Genomic DNA, 24,272 nt, shown 5'->3' on the forward strand with positions numbered 1-24,272 from the left:
AAGTTCTTCCCATTTTTTTCCCCCAAGTTCTTTCCATTTTCCCCCCCAAGTTCTTTCCATTTTTTCCCCCCAAGTTCTTTCCATTTTTTCCCCCCAAGTTCTTTCCATTTTTTCCCCCCAAGTTCTTTCCATTTTTTCCCCCCAAGTTCTTTCCATTTTTTCCCCCCAAGTTCTTTCCATTTTTTCCCCCCAAGTTCTTTCCATTTTTTCCCCCCAAGTTCTTTCCATTTTTTCCCCCCAAGTTCTTTCCATTTTTCCCCCCAAGTTCTTTCCATTTTTTCCCCCCAAGTTCTTTCCATTTTTTCCCCCCAAGTTCTTTCCATTTTTTCCCCCCAAGTTCTTCCCATTTTTTCCCCCCAAGTTCTTCCCATTTTTTCCCCCCAAGTTCTTCCCATTTTTTTTCCCCCAAGTTCTTCCCATTTTTTTCCCCCAAGTTCTTCCCATTTTTTTTCCCCCAAGTTCTTCCCATTTTTTTCCCCCAAGTTCTTCCCATTTTTTTCCCCCAAGTTCTTCCCATTTTTTTCCCCCAAGTTCTTTCCATTTTTTCCCCCCAAGTTCTTTCCATTTTTTCCCCCCAAGTTCTTTCCATTTTTTCCCCCCAAGTTCTTTCCATTTTTTCCCCCCAAGTTCTTTCCATTTTTTCCCCCCAAGTTCTTTCCATTTTTCCCCCCAAGTTCTTTCCATTTTTCCCCCCAAGTTCTTTCCATTTTCCCCCCCAAGTTCTTTCCATTTTTCCCCCCAAGTTCTTTCCATTTTCCCCCCCAAGTTCTTTCCATTTTTCCCCCCCAAGTTCTTTCCATTTTTCCCCCCCAAGTTCTTTCCATTTTTCCCCCCCAAGTTCTTTCCATTTTTCCCCCCCAAGTTCTTTCCATTTTTCCCCCCCAAGTTCTTTCCATTTTTCCCCCCCAAGTTCTTTCCATTTTTCCCCCCCAAGTTCTTTCCATTTTTCCCCCCCAAGTTCTTTCCATTTTTCCCCCCCAAGTTCTTTCCATTTTTTCCCCCCAAGTTCTTTCCATTTTTTCCCCCCAAGTTCTTTCCATTTTTTCCCCCCAAGTTCTTTCCATTTTTTCCCCCCAAGTTCTTTCCATTTTTCCCCCCAAGTTCTTTCCATTTTTTCCCCCCAAGTTCTTTCCATTTTTTCCCCCCAAGTTCTTTCCATTTTTTCCCCCCAAGTTCTTTCCATTTTTTCCCCCCAAGTTCTTTCCATTTTTTCCCCCCAAGTTCTTTCCATTTTTTCCCCCCAAGTTCTTTCCATTTTTTCCCCCCAAGTTCTTTCCATTTTTTCCCCCCAAGTTCTTTCCATTTTTTCCCCCCAAGTTCTTCCCATTTTCCCCCATTTTTCTCCCATTCCCCCTAGTTTCTTCCCTTTTTTTCCTCAATTTCTTCCCATTTCCCTCTCCCAATTTCTTAGAATTATAGAGTCAACCAGGTTGGAAGAGAGCTCCAAGCTCAGCCAGCCCAACCTAGCACCCAGCCCTGCCCAACCAACCACACCATGGCACTAAGTGCCCCAGCCAGGCTTGGCTGCAACACCTCCAGGGACAGAGACTCCACCACCTCCCTGGGCAGCCCATTCCAATGCCAATCACTCTCTCTGCCAGCAACTTCCTCCTCACATCCAGCCTGAATCTGCCCTGGCACAGCTTGAGACTTCCCACATCTTTGCCCAGTTTCTTCTCACATCTTTGCCCACTTGCACAGTGCTGAACCAAGACATTCAGCTGCCCTGAAGTGATTGGAACCATCTGGAGCTGGAAGGCTCTAAGCTGTTGCTCCTTGCAGCCTAACAGAGTTTTGCTCAAGTACAGTTTTTTGGAGGTCCTTTCTTAATCCTGTTCTGGCCACAGGTCTTCTCTATGCTGCCCTCAAACAGTTCTGAGCTTCTAGCTTCACACAGTGTGTTTAATTTGGGCCAATTGCTGCTGGCAGCCCTCAGGGGAGCCTGGCACTGTGGCTCCACAGCAGCTTGCCAGGCGCTATCTCGCGCCTCTTCTGGTGCCAAGGTCTGCTGGAGAAGCTCTCTGGGTACATCCTGGAAGCACAGCAGAAATAGCAGAGCAGATTTCTTTGTGCTGAAGCTCTGTTAGTCTCAGAACAAAATATAGAGAGAGCTGGAGGCCTGGAGCAGGCTGCCCAGGGAGATTGTGGAGTCTCCTTCTCTGCAGAGATTCATAGAATCACAGAATGAAGCAGGTTGGAAGAGAGCTCCAAGCTCAGCCAGCCCAACCTAGCACCCAGCCCTGCCCAACCAACCACACCATGGCACTAAGTGCCCCAGCCAGGCTTGGCTGCAACACCTCCAGCCACAGCCACTCCACCACCTCCCTGGGCAGCCCATTCCAGTGCCAATCACTCTCTCTGCCAGGAACTTCCTCCTAACACCCAGCCTGAACCTGCCCTGGCACAGCTTGAGGCTGTGTCCCCTTCTTCTGTTGCTGCTTCCCTGGCAGCAGAGCCCAACCCCACCTGGCTGCAGCCTCCCTTCCAACCCATCCTGGGCAAGCTGCTGTGGGTGCCCCTGGCTTGAGCAAGGGGGATGGGACTGGATGATCTCCAGAGGTCCCTTTCAACCCTCACCATGCTGGGGTTCTGTAATAAAACAGGGCTGGTTGCAAGTCTGAGTCCATCTCTCATTCCTCTGCAGAAGGGTGGGCAAGAATTGGGCTCCTGTGGGCATGCAGCACAGGATGCTCCTGGCAGGACTCAGCTCTGCTCCACAGTAAGTGGGAATAGGCATTGTAGGTGACCCTGCTCTAACAGGGGGGTTGGACTGGATGATCTCCAGAGGTCATTTCCACCCCCCACCATGCTGGGATTTACTTCTGCTTTATAAGATGATGATAAATCAGTTCAGGGCTTGTTGTGAGCTAGATTTGAGCTGGAATAAAACACTGAAATGAGCTGCCCAGGGAGATGGTGAAGTCACCAACCCTGGATGTGTTTCAGGGTGGTTTGGATGTGGTACTTGGGGCTATGTTTGAAGGTGAATCTTGTGGAGTAGGGTTCTATGTTGGCCTTGGTGATACTGAAGGGCTTTGCCAACCTGCATGTGGCTGTGATTCTGTGGAAGAGGAGAGTCTGAGATTGGAGATGAGGAAGAAGTTCTTTGCAGTGAGGGTGGGGAGACCCTGGCACAGGTTCCCCAGGGAGGTTGTGGATCACAGAAGCACAGATTAAAGATCTCATTCTGTGCTTCTATGCTCCACAACCTCCCTGGAGGTGTTCAAGGCCAGGTTGGATGGGACTTGGAGCAACCTGGGATGGTAGGAAGTGTCCTTGCCCATGCCAGGGCAGTTGGAACTGGCTGAGCTTTGAGATCCCTTCCAACCTAAACCATTCCATGTCCCTTCCATCCCAAGCAGTTCCAGGACTCTATGATTTAGGGATGGGGGAATGAGGTTATCTAATTATCCTTCTCTTACTTTTGCCCATGTGGCTCAGCTGTACCTGGCAGGCAGAGGACCACTTTCTCTTTGGTTTTCTCTTCCCAGACAGAGCCTCCAAACACCTTCATTTCTAGCAGTGCCACATCTCACCTACATTTCCAGCATTGTCTCTTCTCCTAGTGGAAATTTCCTGTTCCAAAGCAGGCCATATGCTGGAGCAGGGGCTGAACTAATAAGCTTCTGCCATAGCACAGTGGGGAGGATGCTCCCAGTATGGCTGCAGCGAGGTTGGAGCCAGCCTGGGTTATTTTTAATTAGCACTTTCCTCCAGGAAATGAGTGGAGCCAGAGAAATGCAGGGGAGAGGAGGGGGGAAGAGAAGGGGAAGAGGAAAAAAAAAAAAGGGGGAAGGTTTTTTTTTTTTATCAGTCTTGGCTTCCTAAGTGCCTGCACAAATCTCTGCACACGTCGAGATGCAGATGGCAGCGCCGGAGAGTGCGATGCTGCTAATTTCCCTTGTGTGGCATTACCCAGAGACAGCAGGTTGTCAGCATGCAGCTGGCAGAGAGCAGAGCCACTGAGTCAGGGTTGGAAGGGAGCACAAGGAGCAGCCAGTGCCAACCCCCCTGCCATGCCCAGGGACACCCTACCCTAGAGCAGGCTGCACACAGCCTCAGCCAGCCTGGCCTCAAACACCTCCAGCCATGGGGCCTCAACCCCCTCCCTGGGCAACCCATTCCAGCCTCTCACCACTCTCCTGCTCAACAACTTCCTCCTCCCCTCCAGCCTCACTCTCCCCACCTCCACCTTTGCTCCATTCCCCCCACTCCTGCCACTCCCTCACAGCCTCAAAAGTCCCTCCCCAGCTTTTTTGGAGCCCCCTTCAGATCCTGGCAGGCCACAAGAAGGTCACCTGGGAGCCTCCTCTGCTCCAGCCTGCACAGCCCCAACTCTTTCAGTCTGTGCTCACAGCAGAGCTGCTGCAGCCCTCTGAGCATCCTCCTGGCCCTGCTCTGGACACTCTCCAGCATCTCCACAGCCCTCTTGTCCCAGGGGCTCCAGAGCTGGATGCAGGACTCCAGGTGGGCTCTCAGCAGAGCAGAGCAGAGGGGGAGAATCCCCTCCCTGGCCCTGCTGGCCACACTTGTGCTGCTGCAGCCCAGGCTCTGCTTGGCTTTCTGGGCTGCAAGTGCACACTGCTGGCTCCTGCTGAGCTTCTCCTCCAGCAGCACCCCCAAGTCCCTCTCCTCAGGGCTGCTCTCCAGCCTGGCACTGCCCAGCCTGGATTTGTGCTTGGCATTGCCTTGACCCAAGCTGCAGGAAGTGAAGCACCAGAGATTTGCTTTGCCTTCTCTCTGACCAGTTTTGTTCCCTGATGTTGTTTCTCTTCTCTACTCTTGCCATCCCCCCATCATTGCTGTCCAAAATGTGAGGCATGCTTCCTAATGAGAAATCAATAGAGTGCAGCCTCCCTTTGCCAGCCTCGTGGCATGCACAGGAGGTGACAGGAGACAGCTGCAGACAGCAGAGCAGCTAAAATGTCCCCTGGCTAAATTGCTGCTTGGAAAGGTTGATGTGTTTTCAGAGCACAGCTGATCTCTCCCGAGGAGAGCAGGGAGGTTTGGGTGCTGCAGCAAAGCCTTGGGGGTGATTTTGCAGGTGTTGTTTGAGGCATCCTGCTCTTCTCTGCTGCCTTTCTTGTGCACATAGAATTGTTAAGGCTGGAAAAGACTTTGAAGATCATCAAGTCCAACCATGAGAAGGACGTGGAACTGTTGGAGCTGGTACAGAGGAGGCCACCAAGATGCTGAGAGGGCTGCAGCAGCTCTGCTGTGAGGACAGGCTGAGAGTTTGGGCTCTGTAGCCTGGAGAAGAGAAGGCTTGGAGGAGACCTTGGAGAGGCCTTCCAGGATCAAAAGGAAGGCTGGGGAGGGACTATTGACAAGGGTTTGTAATGAGAGGAGGAGGAGGAATGGGTTTAAAGTGGCAGAGGGGAGACTGGAAGTAGATGTTAGGAAGAAGTTGTTTGCAGTGAGGGTGGTGAGAGACTGGCACAGGTTGCCCAGGGAGGTTATGGAGCACAGAAGCACAGAATGCAATCAAAGATCCTTTGATGTTGTCAGGGAGTGATAGGACTGGGGGGAATGGAACAAAGCTGGAAATGAGTAGATTCAGGCTGGATGTTCAAAGAATTCTTCAACAGAAGAGTGGTGAGAGGCTGGAATGGGCTGCCCAGGGAGGTGGTTGAAGCCTCATCCCTGGAGGTGTTTGAGGCCAGGCTGGCTGAGGCTGTGTGCAGCCTGCTCTAGGGTAGGGTGTCCCTGGGCATGGCAGGGAGGGTTGGCACTGGCTGCTCCTTGTGGTCCCTTCCAACCCTGCCTGATTCTCTGATTCTGTGATTTCCATGATTCTATGACCCTGAGTCTCTTCTCCAGGCTGTGCACTCTGGACCCTCTCCCTGCTGGTGCCATTCCCTTGCCATCTCCTGCCTGCTTTGTTTTACAGTCCAAGCTCTCCACGTCTGCAGGTCGCTCTGCTCCTGCAGCTTCTTGCACAACAGGCAGCTGTAGCTGCTCTGCTGCACCAGCCTGCAGCCACTCCCTTAATCCAAACAGCAGCACACAAAGGCTGTTTACTTGGGACAGTCTCTGCTCTCCTTGGGGTATGGCTTTCAGAATCCACCCTGCCTGCAGACGTCATGAGATACAGTACAATAACCTCTCAGCACCAAGGATTTGGGTGGTTTGGAATCAATGACCTTGGTCCTCCACTCTAGAGGGTGCCAGAGCTGGCATGAGAAGCAGAGAAGAAACAAACAGCTGAGTAGTTTCTGCTTCTTATCATAGGACTCAGATTCAAACCTTGGCACTCCAGGACCTGGCTGAGACAGGATGAGGAGCAATGGTTTTAAGCTTGAAGAGGGCAGAGTTAGACTGGAGATTAGGGAGAGATTCTTTAGAGTCAGGGTGGTGATGAGACACTGGCACAGGTTGTCCAGGGAGGTTGTGGATCACTGGCACAGGTTGTCCAGGGAGGTTGTGGAGCACAGAAGCACCCAATGTGATCTTTGATCACATTGGGTGCTTCTGTGCTCCACAACCTCCCTGGAGGTGTTCAAGACCAGGTTGGAAGAGGTCTTGAGCAAAGTGGTCTAGTGGGAGGTGTCCCTGCCCATGGCAGGAGGTTGGAACTGGCTGATCTTGAAGGTCTCTTCCAACCCAAACCATTCCAAGAATGTCTGACTCTCAGATTCAAAGCTCAGCACTGGGAGAGAGGACTCCTCTCTCAGCTGCCTGGGAGTGGATGAGCTGCATTCCAGGCTGTGGAAGAAGAGCAGTGCCTTTCAAGTTGAACCTCCCTTGACAGTCAGCCCCATGGGTTTGTGTAGATAGAGACCACATGCAATGTGCACTTGCAGCCCAGAAAGCCAAGCAGAGCCTGGGCTGCAACAGCACAAGTGTGGCCAACAGGGCCAGGGAGGGGATTCTCCCCCTCTGCTCTGCTCTGCTGAGACCCTACCTGGAGTCCTGCATCCAGTTCTGGAGCCCCTGGGACAAGAGGGCTGTGGAGATGCTGGAGAGTGTCCAGAGCAGGGCCAGGAGGATGCTGAGAGGCTGCAGCAGCTCTGCTGTGAGCACAGCCTGAAAGAGTTAGGGCTGTGCAGGCTGGAGCAGAGGAGGCTCCCAGGTGACCTTCTTGTGGCCTGCCAGGATCTGAAGGGGGCTCCAAAAAAGCTGGGGAGGGACTTCTGAGGCTGTGAGGGAGTGGCAGGAGTGGGGGGGATGGAGCAAAGGTGGAGGTGGGGAGAGTGAGGCTGGAGGTGAGGAGGAAGTTGTTGAGCAGGAGAGTGGTGAGAGGCTGGAATGGGTTGCCCAGGGAGGGGGTTGAGGCCCCATGGCTGGAGGTGCTTGAGGCCAGGCTGGCTGAGGCTGTGTGCAGCCTGCTCTAGGGTAGGGTGTCCCTGGGCATGGCAGGGGGTTGGAATTGGCTGCTCCTTGTGGTCCCTCCCAGCCCTGACTGATTCTGTGACATGCTTCATACTGTTAGCAGAGCCATGCTCAGCCTGGGCTGTGCTGTGTGCTGCCTGCCTGGCAGCTGCTTTGCATCCTGGAGCTGACTGCAGTTCCATGGCAGAAGAATTCGTTGTGGTGAAGCACTTGGGGATGAATGGTGTGACTTAAATGTGAGCTTGAGGCATTCATCTGGACTGGAATGATGAAGAATATTTAAATGTAGGTGGTTTGGGTTTTTTTTTCCTCAAGTCTTATTTAATGTGGAGGAGAATCCATTTATCACTGTCTTGCTCTGACCTTCCCCTACCCCTCCAGCTGGTGCTGTGCACTGCAGGGAAGGAAATGGTTGACCATGGCTGGCAGCAAGGGCACAGAGATCCTTGTGGTTCCAAATCAAATCCAAGCCAGTTATCTTCAATGGCTTTGGGAATTCTACTTCCAAGTGTTTTCTTCCAAAGAGTTCTCTGACCCTGAACCCACAAGTCCCTGTTGGACCACTTCTTGCAGCTGCAGAGTGCTGGGAAGGGGCTGGCACACCAGGACTGACCTGTGCCCATGGCAGGTCAGGGCTGGCACACCAGGACTGACCTGTGCCCGTGGCAGATGCAGCAGTGAGGGCACTGAGGCTGGTGGCATCAGTTTTGGCTGTGCTGCTGGTGGCAGGAGGCTCTGGAAGGCTCTGGGGAAGAACTGACCTGGAATTGAAGAGCCTTTACCTGCTGTTGGGTCCCTTTGGCCCATGGCAGAGGGATTGGAGTGAGAGGATCTTCAAGGTCCCTTCCAACCCAACCTGTTGTAGGATTCTAGACCAAACCCAGATCTGATCAGAGAGACTAAAGCTCTGTAATTATGTGCCTTAATGAGCCTAAGAGGAAGACCTTAGGACTCAGTTCTTGTTTCTCAGCTTTGTGCTCTGCTTTTGGTTTCCTTGGCTGCACAGCCAAGATGTAAAAAACCTCAAGTGTAAAACCCTGCCCAGACTGCCAGCAGCTGCTCAGATCCCTCTGCACCAGCCTGGCCTCAGCTCTGTTTGGGTGCTGAATCTGCTGACTCCAGAGGTTATCTCCCTTCATGGTCAGCAATTATTCTATCAAGCCCCTTACAACCATCACCACCTGAGTGACTCAACAGCAAGCTCCAAAATCCACCTCTTAGCTATCAGAGCACACCAAAAGCCCACAGAGACCTGAGCTGTTCTATTTCAAGCCACGCTTTGGGTGGGGTGAAGGACTCGAGGGTGTCTCTGGATGTATTGACCTGGTTTGGTGCCAGCTGTTTGGGGCTGGAGCTATCTATTGACCTAGGAGGAGTTTGGTGACTCAGTCATGGAAGCTCAGTGTGTTGGGTTAAGGAGCAGTGGCTTCACCACAGGCTGCTTAGTCAGTTCTTTGTGTATCTCCAGATAGAAGCTTCAGACACGATGAGTTTGTTTGCTAAGGCTCAGGACAGATGAGGCAACAGATGATGTTTGTTTGCATTCTGTCTAATACCTACAACTCCTTTTTATTGCCAGGGAAAAAAAGGGGGGGGGGAAACAAATGAAACCAACCTCAACCACCCAACCAGGACTCAACTTACTTAAAACTTGGCTCAGTTTTCATTTCAAGCTGCTGCCTGGTTGAGATGAACCAGCTCCAACAGGCCTTGAGTAATTAAAGCAGTTCACAGCAGAACTTTCCAGTTCTGGGTGCAAACAGAGAACCAATCAACCTCCAGCACCCCAAAATTATTGGGTCTGGGGAGAAATTACAGCCCTGTGCTGCTCTGTTGGGGAGAAGAACTCTGGAGCTGGCTGTGCTGCTGCCACGGAGCTGGTTTGGGATGGGGAAGGTTTATAAAGGGCCAAGTGGTGGAGTTGCACCAAAGCAGAATGATGTTATGGGGGATTTTGTCTGAACTGTTGTGCTACTTACACACCAAAAAACCTCAATCAGATTTATTTTTAGCTCAGGAATTCTGCTAGAGAAGGAAAAAGGCTTTCTGTGAGGTGTCACCTTGCCAGCTCAAGGCTGCAGTCACAACATGAGCAAATTCCTGCAGCGTAGAGAGCTGGCACAAAAAAAAAAGCCCCCAAACCCACCAAGGATGCTGGGGGACTAAATGCTTTTAAGCCTGGGAACCTGTCAGGTTTGTCAGCCTTCAAAAAGAGATGATTCATTGTTTTTCTTTTGGGTCTCTGAAGCAAAATCAGAGCAGTAAGACCTTAGTTAATGAAGCAGTTGAATAGAAGATGGGAGGAAGGGAGAGGGAATGGATTCAAGCTTGAGATGGGGAGAGTTAGACTGGAGATTAGGGAGGAATTCTTGAAAGTGAGGGTGAGGAGACACTGGAACAGGTTAGAATCATAAAACTGGTTGGAAGGTACCACAAGGAGCAGCCAGTGCCAACCCCCCTGCCATGCCCAGGGACACCCTACCCTAGAGTAGGCTGCACACAGCCTCAGCCAGCCTGGCCTCAAACACCTCCAGCCATGGGGCCTCAACCACCTCCCTGGGCAACCCATTCCAGCCTCTCACCACTCTCCTGCTCAACGACTTCCTCCTCACCTCCAGCCTCACTCTCCCCACCTCCAGCTTTGCTCCATTCCCCCAACTCCTGACACTCCCTCATAGCCTCAAAAGTCCCTCCCCAGCTTTTTTGGATGCCCCCTTCAGACCCTGGCAGGCCACAAGAAGGTCACCTGGGAGCCTCCTCTGCTGCAGCCTGCACAGCCCCAACTCTTTCAGTCTGTGCTCACAGCAGAGCTGCTGCAGCCTCTCAGCATCCTCCTGGCCCTGCTCTGGACACTCTCCAGCATCTCCACAGCCCTCTTGTCCCAGGGGCTCCAGAGCTGGATGCAGGACTCCAGGTGGGGTCTCAGCAGAGCAGAGCAGAGGAGGAGAATCCCCTCCCTGGCCCTGCTGGCCACACTGCTGCTGCTGCAGCCCAGGCTCTGCTTGGCTTTCTGGGCTGCAAGTGCACACTGCTGGCTCCTGTTGAGCTTCTTCTCCAGCAGCACCCCCAAGTCCTTCTCCTCAGGGCTGCTCTCCAGCCTGGCACTGCCCAGCCTGAATTTGTGCTTGGCATTGCATCGACCCATGATGCTTGTGCCCACCTCTTCAGCCTGTCCAGGTCCCTCTGGATGGATCCCTGCCCTCCAGCTTGGTGTAGTCAGTAAGCTTGCTGAGGCTGCACTCAATGCCTCTGTCCATGGCACCCACGAAGATGTTGAACACGACTGGTGACAGGACTGATCCCTGAGGGACACCACTTGTCACTGGCCTCCATTTGGCCATGGAGCCATTGACAGCCACTCTTTGGGTGTGGTTATCAAGCCAGTTCTTTATCCATCCATCAAACCCATGTGTCACCAGCTTGGAGACCAGGATGTGGTGCAGGACAGTGCCAAAGGCCTTGCTCAGCTCCAGGTAAATGACACTGAGGGCTCGCCCCTCATCTATGGGTACTGTGACCTGTTCATAGAAGGCCACCAGGTTTGTCAGGCATTATTTACCCTGCCTTGTGGATGCTCCCTCCCTGGAGGTGTTCCAGGCCAGTCTGGATGAGGAGCAACCTGATCAAGTGGGAGGTGTGTCTGGCAGGGGGTTGAAACTGGATCATCTTTCAGATCCCTTCAGACCTCAACCCATTCTGTGATTCTCTTTCCTTGTTTTGCTCATCTGATGTCATTCCACATCCATATTTAGCAGAAGTCTGTGGTCCAACCCTTTTATTTCAGGAGCAGACATTACACAGGCAGTCAAAACAAGACACAGACACACATTTAACAAGATCCATTGAACCAGTGCAGCAGAGGTAGTACCACTATAAAATACAGACCATGCAGGAAAAAGCCTAAGGCAGATCAGATCTGCCCTTGTTGCACCTCTTCCAGGTACCCCAAAAGGCTACAGAACCATTCAGCATCAACCCAAATTGAGATGGATTCTCACCTCAAGGTGTTCCTTCAGGTGAGTAGCTGAAGGGGACAGTATTTAGTTCATGAGTTAAATGCTATGGCTGCAACAACTCAGATCATGAGCTTTGAATTCGTTACTTCTTACAGCAACCAGGTTGTCTCTACAGCTCTGGATGGGAGGTTATGCACAACACCAAATATTTAACCTGATCTCCTTTTTCTTGTCTTTAAAATGACTCAACTGAGGGATGAGTTCTGATCTGGAGAGATTCCTCCCCTACAACACCAAACATTTAACTTGATCTCCTTTTTCCTGTCTTTATCAAGACTCAACTGGAGGGATGAGTTCTGATCTGGAGAGATCCCTCCCCTACAACACCAAATACTTAACCTGATCTCTTTTTCCCCTGTCTTTAAAATGACTCAACTGGAGGTTTGAGTTCTGATCTGGAGAGATCCCTCCCCTACAACACCAAATACTTAACCTGATCTCTTTTTCCCTGTCTTTAAAATGACTCAACTGGAGGTTTGAGTTCTGATCTGGAGAGATTCCTCCCCTAAAAGGGCTAAAATAATCAGACAACTCTGGGGCTGCCCCCTCCCTGGAGATGTTCAAGGCCAGATTGGATGAGGTTTGGAGCAACCTGGGCTAGTAGGGATGTTCCTGCCCATTCAGCAACTGCCTACTCCGAGGAGATGCTCTGGGCAGTGCTCTGTGTGACCACAGCAGCAGAGCTCTTCTAACCCTTTGTCCACCAGACTCTTTCTTAACAGTTTTAAGCTGTGTTTCTAGCAGCTGAAAGACCTTGCTCTGAGAGTGATGGTTTAGGAAAGAAGGGGAGGGGGAAATACAGTTAAGAAGGATTATCAACTCTTGAGACTTCCATGGAAAAGCCAAACCAGACACAGGCTTGAGGAAATGCACCACACCAAGGTGTGCCTTGAGTCAGAAGATACACACCAGGCAGATTCAAGAGTCTAAGGAAGGCAGCAGGGAAAGATCCAAGGTGATACCTTCCCTTCTTAAGACTGTTCTCCAGGTTTCTTGTGGTATTTAAGCTCTGATGGGCCAGCAGGAAAAGAAAATCCAAGGCAATGAGCAATGCCAGGAAGCTTGGGCAGATACTGCAGGGTGGTGTAGATAACGTTTATCTGATATACTCCTCCTCAGAGATGCAGGACACATCTTCATCTGTGCTTTCCTCCAGATCTGGCAAGTTGCCCCACAGCAATACATTCACACCTGGTAGGAAGGAGGGGGTAAGAAAATAAAGGAGGAGGGGGTGGGGAAAGACAACAACAAAAGAGTATTTTTGGATTGTGACCTTCTTCTGGAGTTGCACAACTGTCTGCTTTCAGAGCAAACAGATGCTCTGATCACTGCAAAACCTGGGAAGTCATGCTCAGGGGTGATATATCTGAACCAGCTCTTGCTTCTCCTTCCAAGTGATCTGGTGCTGCTGCTGACAGTGGAGTTCAAAGCAGCAGGCCCTGCCCACAGATGGGTTTGGATGGCTAATCTATGTAGTTATTGATAGCCCTCTCATGGGCCAACTGAGTTTGAAATGAATCTGACACACAGGTGATGCTGAAAGCTTCAGGCAGCAAGAGACTCCCATCAGCAGGGAGGAGAAATGATTTGTCAGGATGTTATCTGCTCCTGAAGGCAAATCATGCCAGGAGCTTAGCATCCACACAAGGCTGAGCTGCAGAAACCAGCGAGGGAGAGCTGTGACTTCAGCTTGAGCTAAGGAGGGCTCAGTTCTGTAGGGTCAGAGTGACAACATGACTCACCCAAAAGAGAGTGCCCGTTGGCCAGCTGCCTTCATAGCACACTAAAGCCATCCATGCTGCTATAAATAGCAGCTGCTGACTGTCTTTGTGCTGCTTAGAATGTTGCTGCCTTCTGATCCTGCCTTCTGCTCACAAAAGGTGAAGCCTTCTGATTGAAGATAAATTTCCACTCAGAAATTGCCATTTAGAAAGCAGCCACAGCTACCTCCCCCTAAAGCAGTCTGCTTAGACTAGCAATGCCCTGCTGCTTTGGATCTAGAATGGGTTGGAAGGGACCTTAAAGAGCAGCCAACTCCAATCCCTCTGCTGTGGGCAGGGACATGTCCTACTGGATCAGCTTGCTCAAGACTCAACCTGGATTTGAAGGCTTCCAGGCTTGGAACCTCCAAACTTCTCTGGCCAACCTATTCCAAAACCTTAGAATCCTCACAAGGGAGAATTTCTTCTTGATGCCCAACCTTAATCCAGCTTCTTCCAGTCTGAAACCATTATCCCTTATCCCCACCACCTGCCTTTGCACAAAGTCCCTCCCCAGCTCTCCTGTAGTCCCCTTCCAATACTGGAAGACTGTTCTAAGGTCTCCCCCAGAACAGAATCACAGAGTGTCAGGGGCTGGAAGGGACCTGCAAAGCTCAGCCAGTCCAAGCCTCCTGCCAGAGGAGGATTACCCAGAGCAGATCACACAGGAACACATCCAGGCAGGGTTTGAGTATCTCCAGAGAGGAAGACTCCACAGCCCCCCCTGAGCAGCCTGTTCCAGGGCTCTGTCACCCTCACAGGGAAAAAAACCTCCTCCTGTTTCCATGCAGCTTCCTATGCCTCAGCTTCCACCCTTGTCCCTTGTCCTGTCACTGGGCATCACCCAGCAGAGCCTGGCTCCAGCCTCCTGCCACTCACCTGCACATCTTTATAGCCCTGTGTTATGTTTTCTCCTTATGCTTTAACTATTTTGGGATGTCTCATTAGGAGGAGGACTTAGAATCTCAGGCTTTAGGGCAGAGAAGGGAAGGGAACCCTTACCAGAAGGGTCTAGCCTGTTGATGCCAAAGACTGCCTGGCTGTGGAACATCCAGAAGTGGCCGTTGTTACAGGAGAGCAGGCAAGGCTTGCAGGGGGAAATCACATGGTAGCCAACGATGTTACCACTGCAAAGACAAGTGACAGCATGAGCAGAGCCAAGCTCCTGACCAGAAGGTAGATCATAGAATGGTTTGGGTTGGAAGGGACCTCAAAGCTCAGCCAGTTCCAACCCCTCTGCCATAGGCAGGGACACCTCCCTCTAGAACAGGTTGCTCAAGGCCTCATCCAACCTGGCCTTGCACATCTCCAGGGAGGTTGTGGAGCACAGAAGCACCCAATGTGATCTTTGATCACATTGGGTGCTTCTGTGCTCCACAACCTCCCTGGGAAACCTCTGCCAGTATCTCACCATCTACAGCCTCCCTGAGCAACCTGTTCCACTGTCTCCCAACCCTCACTGGAAAGAATTTCTTCCCATATTCTGGCCCAAATTCTTCCATATCTTTGCCCAAATTCCTCCCGTATCTTTGTCCACTTCCACAGTGCTGAACCAAGACAATCAGCTGCCCTGAAGTGGTTGGAACCACCTGCACCTGGAAGGCTCTAAGCTGTTGCACCTAACAGAGTTTTGCTCAGCTACAGTTTTTGGAGGTCCATTCTTCATCCTGTTCTGGCCACAGATCCTCTCTATGCTGCCTTCAAATGGTTTTGAGTCTCTAGCTTCACACAGTGTGGCATGGGCAGGGACACCTCCCACTATCCAGGCTGCTCAAGGCCTTATCCAACCTGGCCTTGAGCACCTCCAGGCATGGAGCATCCAAAACTTCTCAGGGCAACCTCTTCCACCACTCTCATGGTGAAGAATTTCTTCCTTTGATCTAAGTCTTCCCTCTTTCAGCTTGAAATCATTAGCAGTTTGAAATCATTGCCCCTCATGCTATCACTGCACTTCCTGACCAAAACTTCTTCCTCATCTTTCCTGGAGACCCCTTTCAGGCACTGGAAGGCTACTCTAAGGACTCCCTGGAGCCCTCTCTGAACAACCTCAACTCTCTCAGCCTGTCCAAACAGCAGAGGTCCTGCTCCAACACTTAATCATCTTCATAGCCTCCTCTGGACCCATTGCAACAGGTCCATGTCTCATATGCTGAGGACTCCAGAGCTGGACACATTCATTACTGAATGCTGCTCCTCCTCTTGTGTTGGCATTAAATAAGCACCTCGAATATTTAGGGAACATCTGTCAGGAGTTAGAGAGTATCTAAGTTTCAGATCTTTGGCAGAGAAAACCATTTAGTAACCTGACTTGTGTAATCCAGCTGAGTTTACAAAGCAAGAAATGGAGTCCCTTTGGTAATGGTGTAGAAGTTCATCACACACAAACTCCAGCTGCACAGAGGCATGGTGCATGGCAGGGGATCAGAGGTAGGAGTCATGATCCTGAGACTCTCAAAGCCTTGTTTTTCACCATGAGAGCAGTTGGACATTGCAATCTCTCAAGGAAAGCAGTGGAGCTACACTGGAGGAGCTCAACAGGGTGCTGGGCCAGCCCATTTCAGCTCCACCAGGGCTGCAGCAGCTCTGCTGTGAGCACAGACTGAAAGAGTTGGGGCTGTGCAGGCTGGAGCAGAGGAGGCTCCCAGGTGACCTTCTTGTGGCTTGCCAGGATCTGAAGGGGGCTCCAAAAAAGCTGTGGAGGGACTCTTGAGGCTGTGAGGGAGTGGCAGGAGTGGGGGGAATGGAGCAAAGGTGGAGGTGGGGAGAGTGAGGCTGGAGGGGAGGAGGAAGTTGTTGAGCAGGAGAGTGGTGAGAGGCTGGAATGGGTTACCCAGGGAGGGGGTTGAGGCCCCATGGCTGGAGGTGTTTGAGGCCAGGCTGGCTGAGGCTGTGTGCAGCCTGCTCTAGGGTAGGGTGTCCCTGGGCATGGCAGGGGAGTTGGAACTGGCTGCTCCTTGTGGTCCCTTCCAACCCTGACTGCTTCTATGATTCCAAGAGTCTTGATTCCCAAGCCACAAGGATCATCTCAAACAACTGTGAGCAACTCAAGGGTTGAGTTTTCTTTTTTTCCTCCTTCTTAAAATATCAAGCCTCAACGGTGAGGAAAAAAAGAACTCCAAGAACTTTAGTGACAGCCTGTTCCATCTGCTAGCAACAACCAGATCTGCCAAGAGGATGTTCTATTAATCAGAATATGAGTAGTTACTTCTTGCTGTGGCCTTATTCACACAATCCTCTCAGTGTTGAAGCAGACATTTAACCAGGCAGGTGGCACACAAGCTTTGCCATAGGCTCAGACTAGTGACAAGGTTATCACAGCATCACCAAGGTTGGAAGAAACCTCACAGTTCATCAAGTCCAACCCTTTACCACAGAGCTCAAGGCCAGGCCATGGCACCAAGTGCCACGTCCAGTCCTGCCTTGAACAGCTCCAGGGACGGCGACTCCACCACCTCCCCGGGCAGCCCATTCCAGTGTCCAATGACTCTCTCAGGGAAGAACTTTCTCCTCACCTCCAGCCTAAATCTCCCCTGGCACAGCCTGAGGCTGTGTCCTCTCCTTCTGGTGCTGGCCACCTGAGAGAAGAGAGCAACCTCCTCCTGGCCACAACCTCCCCTCAGGTAGTTGCAGACAGCAATAAGGTCTGCTCTGAGCCTCCTCTTCTCCAGGCTAACCAATCCCAGCTCCCTCAGCCTCTCCTCGTAGGGCTGTGCTCAAGGCCTCTCCCCAGCCTCGTTGCCCTTCCCTGGACACGCTCAAGCATCTCAAGGTTGTCCCATTTCCACTGGGGACTCGCACAGAAATAGACTGGCAGCCTTGCCCGGGAGTAGTGAGCTGAGTTTCTTTCAGACATGCCTGAAATGTGCAAGGCAGTGTGGCAATCTGTTCAGCCAACCCTTAACTCCTGAGCTCCAGTGAGGAGGTGAAGCCAGCAGGATGGCAGTGCTGCAGGAGGCGCTGGTGGTGCTGGAGCATGCTCTTACCACTTTAAGCAGGCGATGTTCTTCAGCTTGCATTTGCAGATCTCGGTGAAATAGCAGCTGCCGATGAAATCCACCGTGCTGGAGGGGGAGAAAGGGACAGAACAGGAGCTTAGATGTGGTTGTGATTTAGAATGTTTTGCTAACGCGGGGCCGAAGTCACAACAGAGTGATGTTACCCTTCCAGTCCTGCGTGGGGAGGTTGTTAAACTCGCTCAAGAGCACACAGCCTCATTTCCCTAGCAGCTACCAGCCACACTCGGGCGGAAACAGAAAGAGACCCACGAGATGAGACTGTACCAAAAGCCCTTTCATGTTAGACCAGAAAGAAGCATTCCTCTGGGTGCTTATTAATGTTTGCCTGCTCGGGGCTGGGCTCTGCTGCTGGCTGTGTGGCACTGTTGGTCAGAAATCCCAGTCGGGAATCGCTGTCAGTCAGAGATGTGTTTACAGGCATCTCCCCAGCTCCTGGCAGGTCTCACCTAAGGCTACAGAGCAACAGCTTAAAGGCTGGGACATTTAAACCGAAACCTTTGATATCTTATCTCTTTATTTTTAGCCCCCCCCCTACTTTCTTATTACCATGTTGTTTTGCAATCTGATTTCCTTAGTATTCAAATACTGCTATGGGAAAGCAGCCTGCAACTGGTTTGGAGGAGAGTGGCTCTGGAAGCAGCCTGGGATCAGGTTTGTTCTCTTTGCAGGTCTTCTCTTTTAGACTCGAATCTTTGCTTGAGGAAGGAGCTGGAGGCTCCTGAGCCCGAGGGCTTCCTCACAAGTAGGTTTCTGATTTGCCAGGCTAGGGACAGCCTTGCTCCTGCCATCCCAAAACCTGAACGCTTAAAGCTTCATCTGAAGAGCAGGAGGTGTGAGGTGCAGAAGCCCTGCAGCAGGCTGCCCAGAGAGGCTGTGGAGTCTCCTTCCCCGCAAGATTCCAACCCCTCCTGGCCACTGTGCTCCTGGGCAAGCTGCTGGTGGTGCTCCTGCTTTAGCAGGAGCCTTGGCCTGGATGACCTCCACAGATCCCTTCCTGTTCTCACCATGCTGGGATTCTGGGATCCTGTGTGATCCCGACAAGGCTTTCCCCGGGTCTGATGCAGGGCCAAGGGGAGTGGAAAGGGAGGCACGGGTTACACCGTATGATTTGGGGCCGCTGTCCCGGTGACAGCAGATCTGGAGGGTGAGCCCCGGGACGCCGGTGAGGCCCTGCCTGCCTCTCCTGGGCTGACCACCAAGGGGTAGGCTGCGGCCCTAGGGCTATGGTCGTGTCCCCCCGAAAGGATCCCGCCGGGGATCAGCCTTCCCCCGCTCCCCGGAGTGCCGCTGCTTACCCCGTGGGCGGGATGTCGGTGGAGTAGAGGTCGGTGTCGGTGTCCGCCAGCAGCACGGCCTTCATGCCCCGGGAGCTCAGCACCTGCTGGCAGAAGCGGCAGCACAGCACGGCCACCGACCGGTCCTCGAAGGTGCAGCTGCTGGTGGACATGGCAGGCAGCCACCGTCGGAACAGGCCGGGCTGTACCCCGACGTCGCTCCCGTTCGATCCCGGCCGGTCCCGTTCGCCGCCAACGGCCACGCTCCCACCTGTCAGTTTGAATTCCCGACCTCGCTCTGCCATTGGGCGCGGGAGGCTCCGCCCGCCCGATCTGATTAGTGGAGATTCACGGCGGGACCCACCCTCTCCTCGCAGGCCATTGGAGGAGGCGGGTGGCACCACCCCTGCCGCCCCGCTATTGGTGGAAGGGCACGCCCTGCCTTGCTCCCATTGGTTCACCGAGCAGCCTGGTCGCACTGCTCGCTCCGCCCCTGCGCAGGCCGTGAGGGCGGAGGAGGCAGTGCTACGCCCGGCCACGCCCACTCCACTCTGGCGGGGCGGGGCCATGGGTGCAAGGCGGCGGGAAAAGAGGCGGGTCCAGCGGGGACACGGAGCCCTCTGGTTGGGCCGAGCGCCTGTCACTTCTCGGCAGAGCCCTCTGCCGGTTGGCTTTTCCGCGCAGCGGGGCGGGGCGGCAGCGGGCCGCGGCAGGGGGACCGGGTGGCGGGCGCCAGCGGCCGGAGGACGCCCGGCTGCGGGAGGCGGCTCCGCAGCGCCCAGGTAATTGCCCCGCCCGTCCACCCAGACCCTTTCCCTTCCTCCGGCAGCCCACCGAGGGTCTGCCCCGCTGCCGTCCACCGCTGCCGTCGTCTCTCTACAGCGCGGCCCTAAGGCGGGATGTGGGGCCGCGTCTCTCAGCCCCGCTCTGTCCACTCCCCACCCCTTCGGGACACCCCCACGCTTCCTTTCCCCGCCGCCCTCATTGTTCTTCCCGGGCGGGATGCGGATCCGGCGGGTGCCGTGTTTATTTATTTCTTCCTCCCCTACGCGCATCTTCCGCGGGGGCTGCAGCCTCGCCCCTCCCCTCCCCTGCGAAAAGAGAAAAGGGGGGGGGGGGGGGGGGGATTAAAAAATCCCTTAAAAGCAGGAGGAAAGTTGCGTCCCGCCGTCCCCCCGGGGGCACGACCCGCCTGTCTCGCACATGTTGGGCTCTGAGCAACGCTCCGTCGAGGAGGAAAAAATAGCCCAAAACCTTCCTCGAGGGAGAAAGCAGCCGAGGAGCCGCCCCGGCTAGGACGGCACCGGTGTGCGGGGAGCTGCGGGCTCGTCCTCCGCTTTGCACCAGCAGTGTGACGGAGCTGGGCGCAGCGCTGCAGCGGGAGATGTTGCCGCAGCTCGGCCGGGCTCCTGCCGTGCTTCCTCTGCCGTGCCGCCGGTGTGGAGAAGCGGTTCTCTGGTTCCCTCCTCCCCTCTCTCCATCCCTTCCCTCCCCTGGGACCCTGCTTGCTGCCAAAGGAGCCCGGACCTCCCCTCGGGGCTGGCCGCCTTGTAGGCGTTTTCCTCTCCCTCGGTTACCTGCAGCCCTAACCTCACGCTGCTGCCGAAAAGACGAATTTGCAATGTCAGGGCGGGTTTGCTCGTCCAGATTTTGGCTGCGCATCTCGGGTCTGCGAGCTGCAATCTCCTAAATATATCCGTATCTCTGTTATTTGTCTTTTATTTTTGCATTTGCAGGCAAGCAAACCGAAGAAAAGGGCTTGCAATCCTCCTCGGGGTTTGATTTGCATCATCTCTTGAGTCCATTAAAAAAAAAAAGACAACCAAGAAAAGGCAAAGCAAAGCAAACCTCTTCCCCCCCCCTTCCCCACACCCCTCCACCCCCCTTCCAAACCATGTTGTGCGGAAGGACTTCCACTCCCTGGCTGTGCTGGTAACGTTTGCAATCAGGAAGAGCCTTTGGGGGCTGCAGGATCTGCTCATCTGATGCTGCCGCTCAAGGTTTTGGTGCAGGGAGACAAAACTGCTGCCTCTTCCGACCGCTGATCTCTTCGCATCTGCATTTTGCTGCTGCCTTGCTCCGTCTCACACCCTTTCTCCATGGACTGATTGTGGATTTTTTTGCTCCCCCCTCCCCCCCTCCTTTTTTTTTTTCCTCCCCCTCTTCTTTCATTCCCCCTCCCCCTCATTTTTTTTTTGGGGGGGGTAGGTTGTGGAGGAGAAGAGGACAAGCGAAGAAAATCAGAATCAAGGCACCGTTATTTATCTCTCGTTTTGCGGAGGGGCAGAGCTGCTTGGAGGTTAATCATCGTTGTTTTTTTTTGGGGGGGGGGGGGGAAGAGGAAACATGACGTCGCCAGCAAAATTCAAAAAGGATAAGGAGATCATAGCCGAGTACGACACTCAAGTCAAAGGTAGGAGAAGGTTTTTATTTCGCAGCCTTTTTCCCCCCTCCTTCCCTCTCCCTCCCCTGTTGCAGCCCTGACTTGGCGGTGGTAGGAGTTTGCAGGCGATGTTTGGGTGGGGAAGGGGGAAATCATTTGCAGATTGCCTGGAATTCGCAGGGCTTTCCATAGCACAATGCTGGATGGGGTTTGCAGCCTTCGCTCGTCCCCGTGGGGTAGGTTCCTGCTATGCTTTTGCTGCTTTAAGGTATCGCACTCAGGGCTGCTCTTCTTTTTTTCCTCCCCCCCCCACTCCTCTCCTCTTTGCCTTTTTTTCGATGGACTCCAACAAATCCTCAGACTCCTGACACATCCATATTTTTCTGTCTGCCGCTTGGCTTTGCGTTTGACATCCCAGAGCCGGTTAATTGCTTTTTAATCCTCCTCCCATCCCGGGGAATCTTTGAAACAAATCTGTGCCGTGTCAGAGGAGAATATTTCCACTGGTAGGGAAGGGAAAAGGGAGGAGGAGGAGGGGGGGGGTGGGTGTGTGGAAACGGTGCCGAGGGTCTCTGTGAGGCTGCTGGTGCTAGAAAGTTCCATTATTCAGGATTTTGCTCTTGGTGAGGCTGTGGGATTTGCTGCCTGCTTTTTCTCACCGTGTGCTCCTGAGCGTAACACCTTAGGGCTGCAGTCTGCGTCTCTGGGCTTGAACAGGGAATATCCACGCGGCTCTGGCTGCAAATACACAGCCACGCATCTAGAGCTGCACAGAAATAACCCACACGGGCGTCAGATGAATCCCAACTAACTCCTGGATGTTATTTCCATCAGCAGCAGGAAGGCAATAAAGAGTCAGAGGCGTGTGGTAGGGTTTTAGTTTTTTTTTTTGCTTGCAGTGATCAGTGGAAGCCTTCTGCAGAATTCTCTCCTGGCTGTGTTTCAGGCTATCATGTGCCTGAAGGGGGGGAAAAAAAGAATCGAGTGAGGCTGCCCAGAGAGGTGGTGGAGTCTTCGTCTCTGGAGGCATTCCAAACCCTACCTGGATTTGTGCCTTGTGTGACCTTCTTTAGGTGATCCTGCTATGGGGTTGGGGCTGGAATCCATCTCCAGTGATCATAGAATGAAGCAGGTTGGAAGAGAGCTCCAAGCTCAGCCAGCCCAACCTAGCACCCAGCCCTGCCCAACCAACCAGACCATGGCACGAAGTGTCCCCAGCCAGGCTTGGGGATGGCAACTCCACCACCTCCCTGGGCAGCCCATTCCAGTGCCAATCACTCTCTCTGGCAAGAATCATAAAATCAGCCAGGGTTGGAAGGGACCACAAGGATCATCTAGTTCCAACCCCCCTGCCATGCCTAGGGATACCCTACCCTAGATCAGGGTAGAACTTTCTCCCAGCATCCAGCCTGGCACAGCTTGAGGCTGTGTCCCCTTGTTCTGGTGCTGCTTGCCTGGCAGCAGAGCCCAGCCCCACCTGGCTACAGCCTCCCTGCAGGCAGCTGCAGACAGCAATGAGCTCTGCCCTGAGCCTCCTCATCTGCAGGCTGCACCCCCCCAGCTCCCTCAGCCTCTCCTCCCAGGGCTGTGCTCCAGGCCCCTCCCCAGCCTTGCTGCCCTTCTCCAAACACCTTTCAGCACCTCAACATCTCAGATCTGGTCCAACCCCTATCATCCTGTAAAATGTTGTCTTTTAACTCCTTATTTCTGCAGCCTTTTCCAAGGGGGGCACTTACTTCTGGCTTGCTGCATGGCTGGGAGGAAGTTATGAGGCTCAGTGATTTATTTAATGGGTCACAACTCGCTTTGGTATGCTCAGAGCTGGCAGCAGGAAAGATGGCCTTGGGGCAGGGCTGATTGAGTTAAATCAATGAGATTGGCCAAAAATGGGATTTCAATCTGAGGAGGAAACCTAGATGCAACCTGACAATTAAAATATTGCCTGGCAATTATGTACTTCAGTTGGGTTTGTTTTGTCTTGCTGGGAGGGTGGATGCTGCTCCTTGGTTGGTGATCCTTCAAAGGTTGTCCTGTGAGGTGTGCCTGAGGAGGGAGTTCTTCAGCATGAGAGCCTGGGATGGGTTGCTCAGGGAGGTGGCTGAGGCTCCATCCCTGGAGGTGTTTGAGGCCAGGCTGGCTGAGGCTGTGTGCAGCCTGCTCTAGGGGGTTGGCACTGGCTGCTCCTTGTGGTCCCGTCCAACCCTGACTGATTCGGTGATACCCTGACCCTGCTGCTCTGTACCTAGAAGTCCTTTGGATGTTTGTGTTCTAAATGCTTCCCTGAGCAAAGGGAAGGTTGGATGGGAGATGATTTTGGTGATTATTGCTTTCTTTTTCCTGCTGTGAGAGGCAGAAATGGAGAAGAGCTCGTTTTCTTTTTCACTGGCTTCAGTTTCTATTCCTGTTTTCTAGCTGCCTTTGGAAATGGGAATTGAAGGCAGAGTGAAATTAGAGGCTTGTAAGTTTCTGCATTATTTACCCCATCAAAACGTCTGTGATGGATACCAGCTTGTAGTCAAAATATTTGGGGATTGGGCACAAGGAGAAGGAGGAAGCTTTTAGGAGGAGTGCAACAGAGTTTTCTCACCTCTGCGTTTGGGGTTTTTTTTCCATGTGTTGGAAGAGAGAAGAAAATTCCTTCCCTTCCTTTTCCAGATGGGTTGAATCACAAGGAGCCTGCCCTAGGTGCTGCCAAGCCCTCACTTGGTGGCTCAAGGTGCTGATGGAAGGACCTGGCAGTTGGGCTGGTTGTGGTAGTGGCACTTAGATGAGCTTTGCTTTCTGCTGAAGGAAGTGTTCCTGTCTTAAATGTGTGAGGTTAAGGAGGCAGGAACTCTGGAAATGGCTCAGGAGGAGCAGGGAGAAAGAGGTTTCCTTCCTGAATTGGTGATGAGAGCAGCTGTGAGTTTGCCTTGGGATGTTCAACCCTCTCACAGTTCAGCTTCCCCTCCAGAAGTGGCTAATGGGAGGTTCTTGGCTGTCTCCTGCTCTTCCCCTGGAGAGGGAGGTGTAGATGGGATCAAAAGATACACATGATGGGTCCTGTCCTCCCTCACCTCATTTCCCAGAATCACAGAACCATCCAGGTTGGCAGAGCCCTTCAGGATCACCAAGTCCAACCTACAACCCTACTCTACAAGATTCACCTTAGAACACAGCCCCAAGCACCACATCCAAACCACCCTGAAGCACATCCAGGCTGGGTGCCTCCACCACCTCCCTGGGCAGCTCTTTCCAGCCTCTGACCTCTCTCTTGGCTAAAAACCTTTCCCTAATGTCCAATCTAAACCTCCCCAGCCTCAGCTTGAGGCCATTCCCCCTTGTTCTGTCTCCAGATCGTTGCAGAGTACAGGAGGAAGCTTCTCTTCTCCACCTGGCATCAGCCTCCACAAGGAGCTCTGACAAGTGGCATCGATGTCCCTCTGCCTTTAGCTATCAAAGCTTGAGTGGAGACTTGGAAGTTCCATGCTCCTCTTCATAAAACTTGCTTT

At 52.9% G+C, this 24,272-nt stretch overlaps 2 protein-coding genes across 8 annotated transcripts in view; one reads left to right on the plus strand and one right to left on the minus strand.

Annotated features, from left to right (window-relative positions):
• Positions 1-11,092: 11,092 nt before the first annotated feature.
• FAM72A (family with sequence similarity 72 member A) lies at positions 11,093-19,010 on the minus strand. Of its 2 annotated transcripts, XM_064173498.1 has the most exons (4): positions 18,420-19,009; positions 17,092-17,169; positions 14,111-14,235; positions 11,093-12,539 (listed from the first exon to the last, which is right to left on the minus strand). In XM_064173498.1, the coding sequence occupies exons 1-4, from the start codon at positions 18,965-18,967 to the stop codon at positions 12,445-12,447; spliced, it is 846 nt and encodes a 281-aa protein (XP_064029568.1). In that variant the 5' UTR covers positions 18,968-19,009; the 3' UTR covers positions 11,093-12,444. The 2 variants fall into 2 exon arrangements, with proteins under 2 accessions (XP_064029568.1, XP_064029569.1); XM_064173499.1 differs by lacking the exon at positions 14,111-14,235 and having other exon boundaries at positions 18,420-19,010.
• Positions 19,011-19,095: 85 nt separating this feature from the next.
• Positions 19,096-24,272, plus strand: part of SRGAP2 (SLIT-ROBO Rho GTPase activating protein 2) — a 163,546-nt gene continuing 158,369 nt past the window's right edge. For 5 of the 6 annotated variants that reach the window (XM_064173801.1, XM_064173803.1, XM_064173798.1 and 2 more), the window contains exons 1-2: positions 19,096-19,180; positions 20,135-20,811. In XM_064173801.1, the coding sequence (XP_064029871.1) occupies positions 20,745-20,811 (67 nt within the window). In that variant the 5' untranslated portion in view covers positions 19,096-19,180; positions 20,135-20,744. The other variant, XM_064173799.1, reaches the window with a different exon arrangement.

The sequence above is a fragment of the Pogoniulus pusillus genome, chromosome 39 (assembly GCF_015220805.1).
Source record: "Pogoniulus pusillus isolate bPogPus1 chromosome 39, bPogPus1.pri, whole genome shotgun sequence".
Taxonomy (NCBI): Eukaryota; Metazoa; Chordata; class Aves; order Piciformes; family Lybiidae; genus Pogoniulus; species Pogoniulus pusillus.

Excerpts from the sequence above, each read along its gene's own strand:
- FAM72A (XM_064173498.1), bottom strand. The coding sequence starts at position 18,967 with ATGGCCCCGCCCCGCCAGAGTGGAGTGGGCGTGGCCGGGCGTAGCACT. Across the intron at positions 17,170-18,419 it reads ACCGACATCCCGCCCACGGG|CACGGTGGATTTCATCGGCA; the intron begins GTAAGCAGCGGC and ends CTCCCCCTCCAG. Across the intron at positions 12,540-14,110 it reads CAACAGGCTAGACCCTTCTG|GTGTGAATGTATTGCTGTGG; the intron begins GTAAGGGTTCCC and ends CCTTCCTACCAG.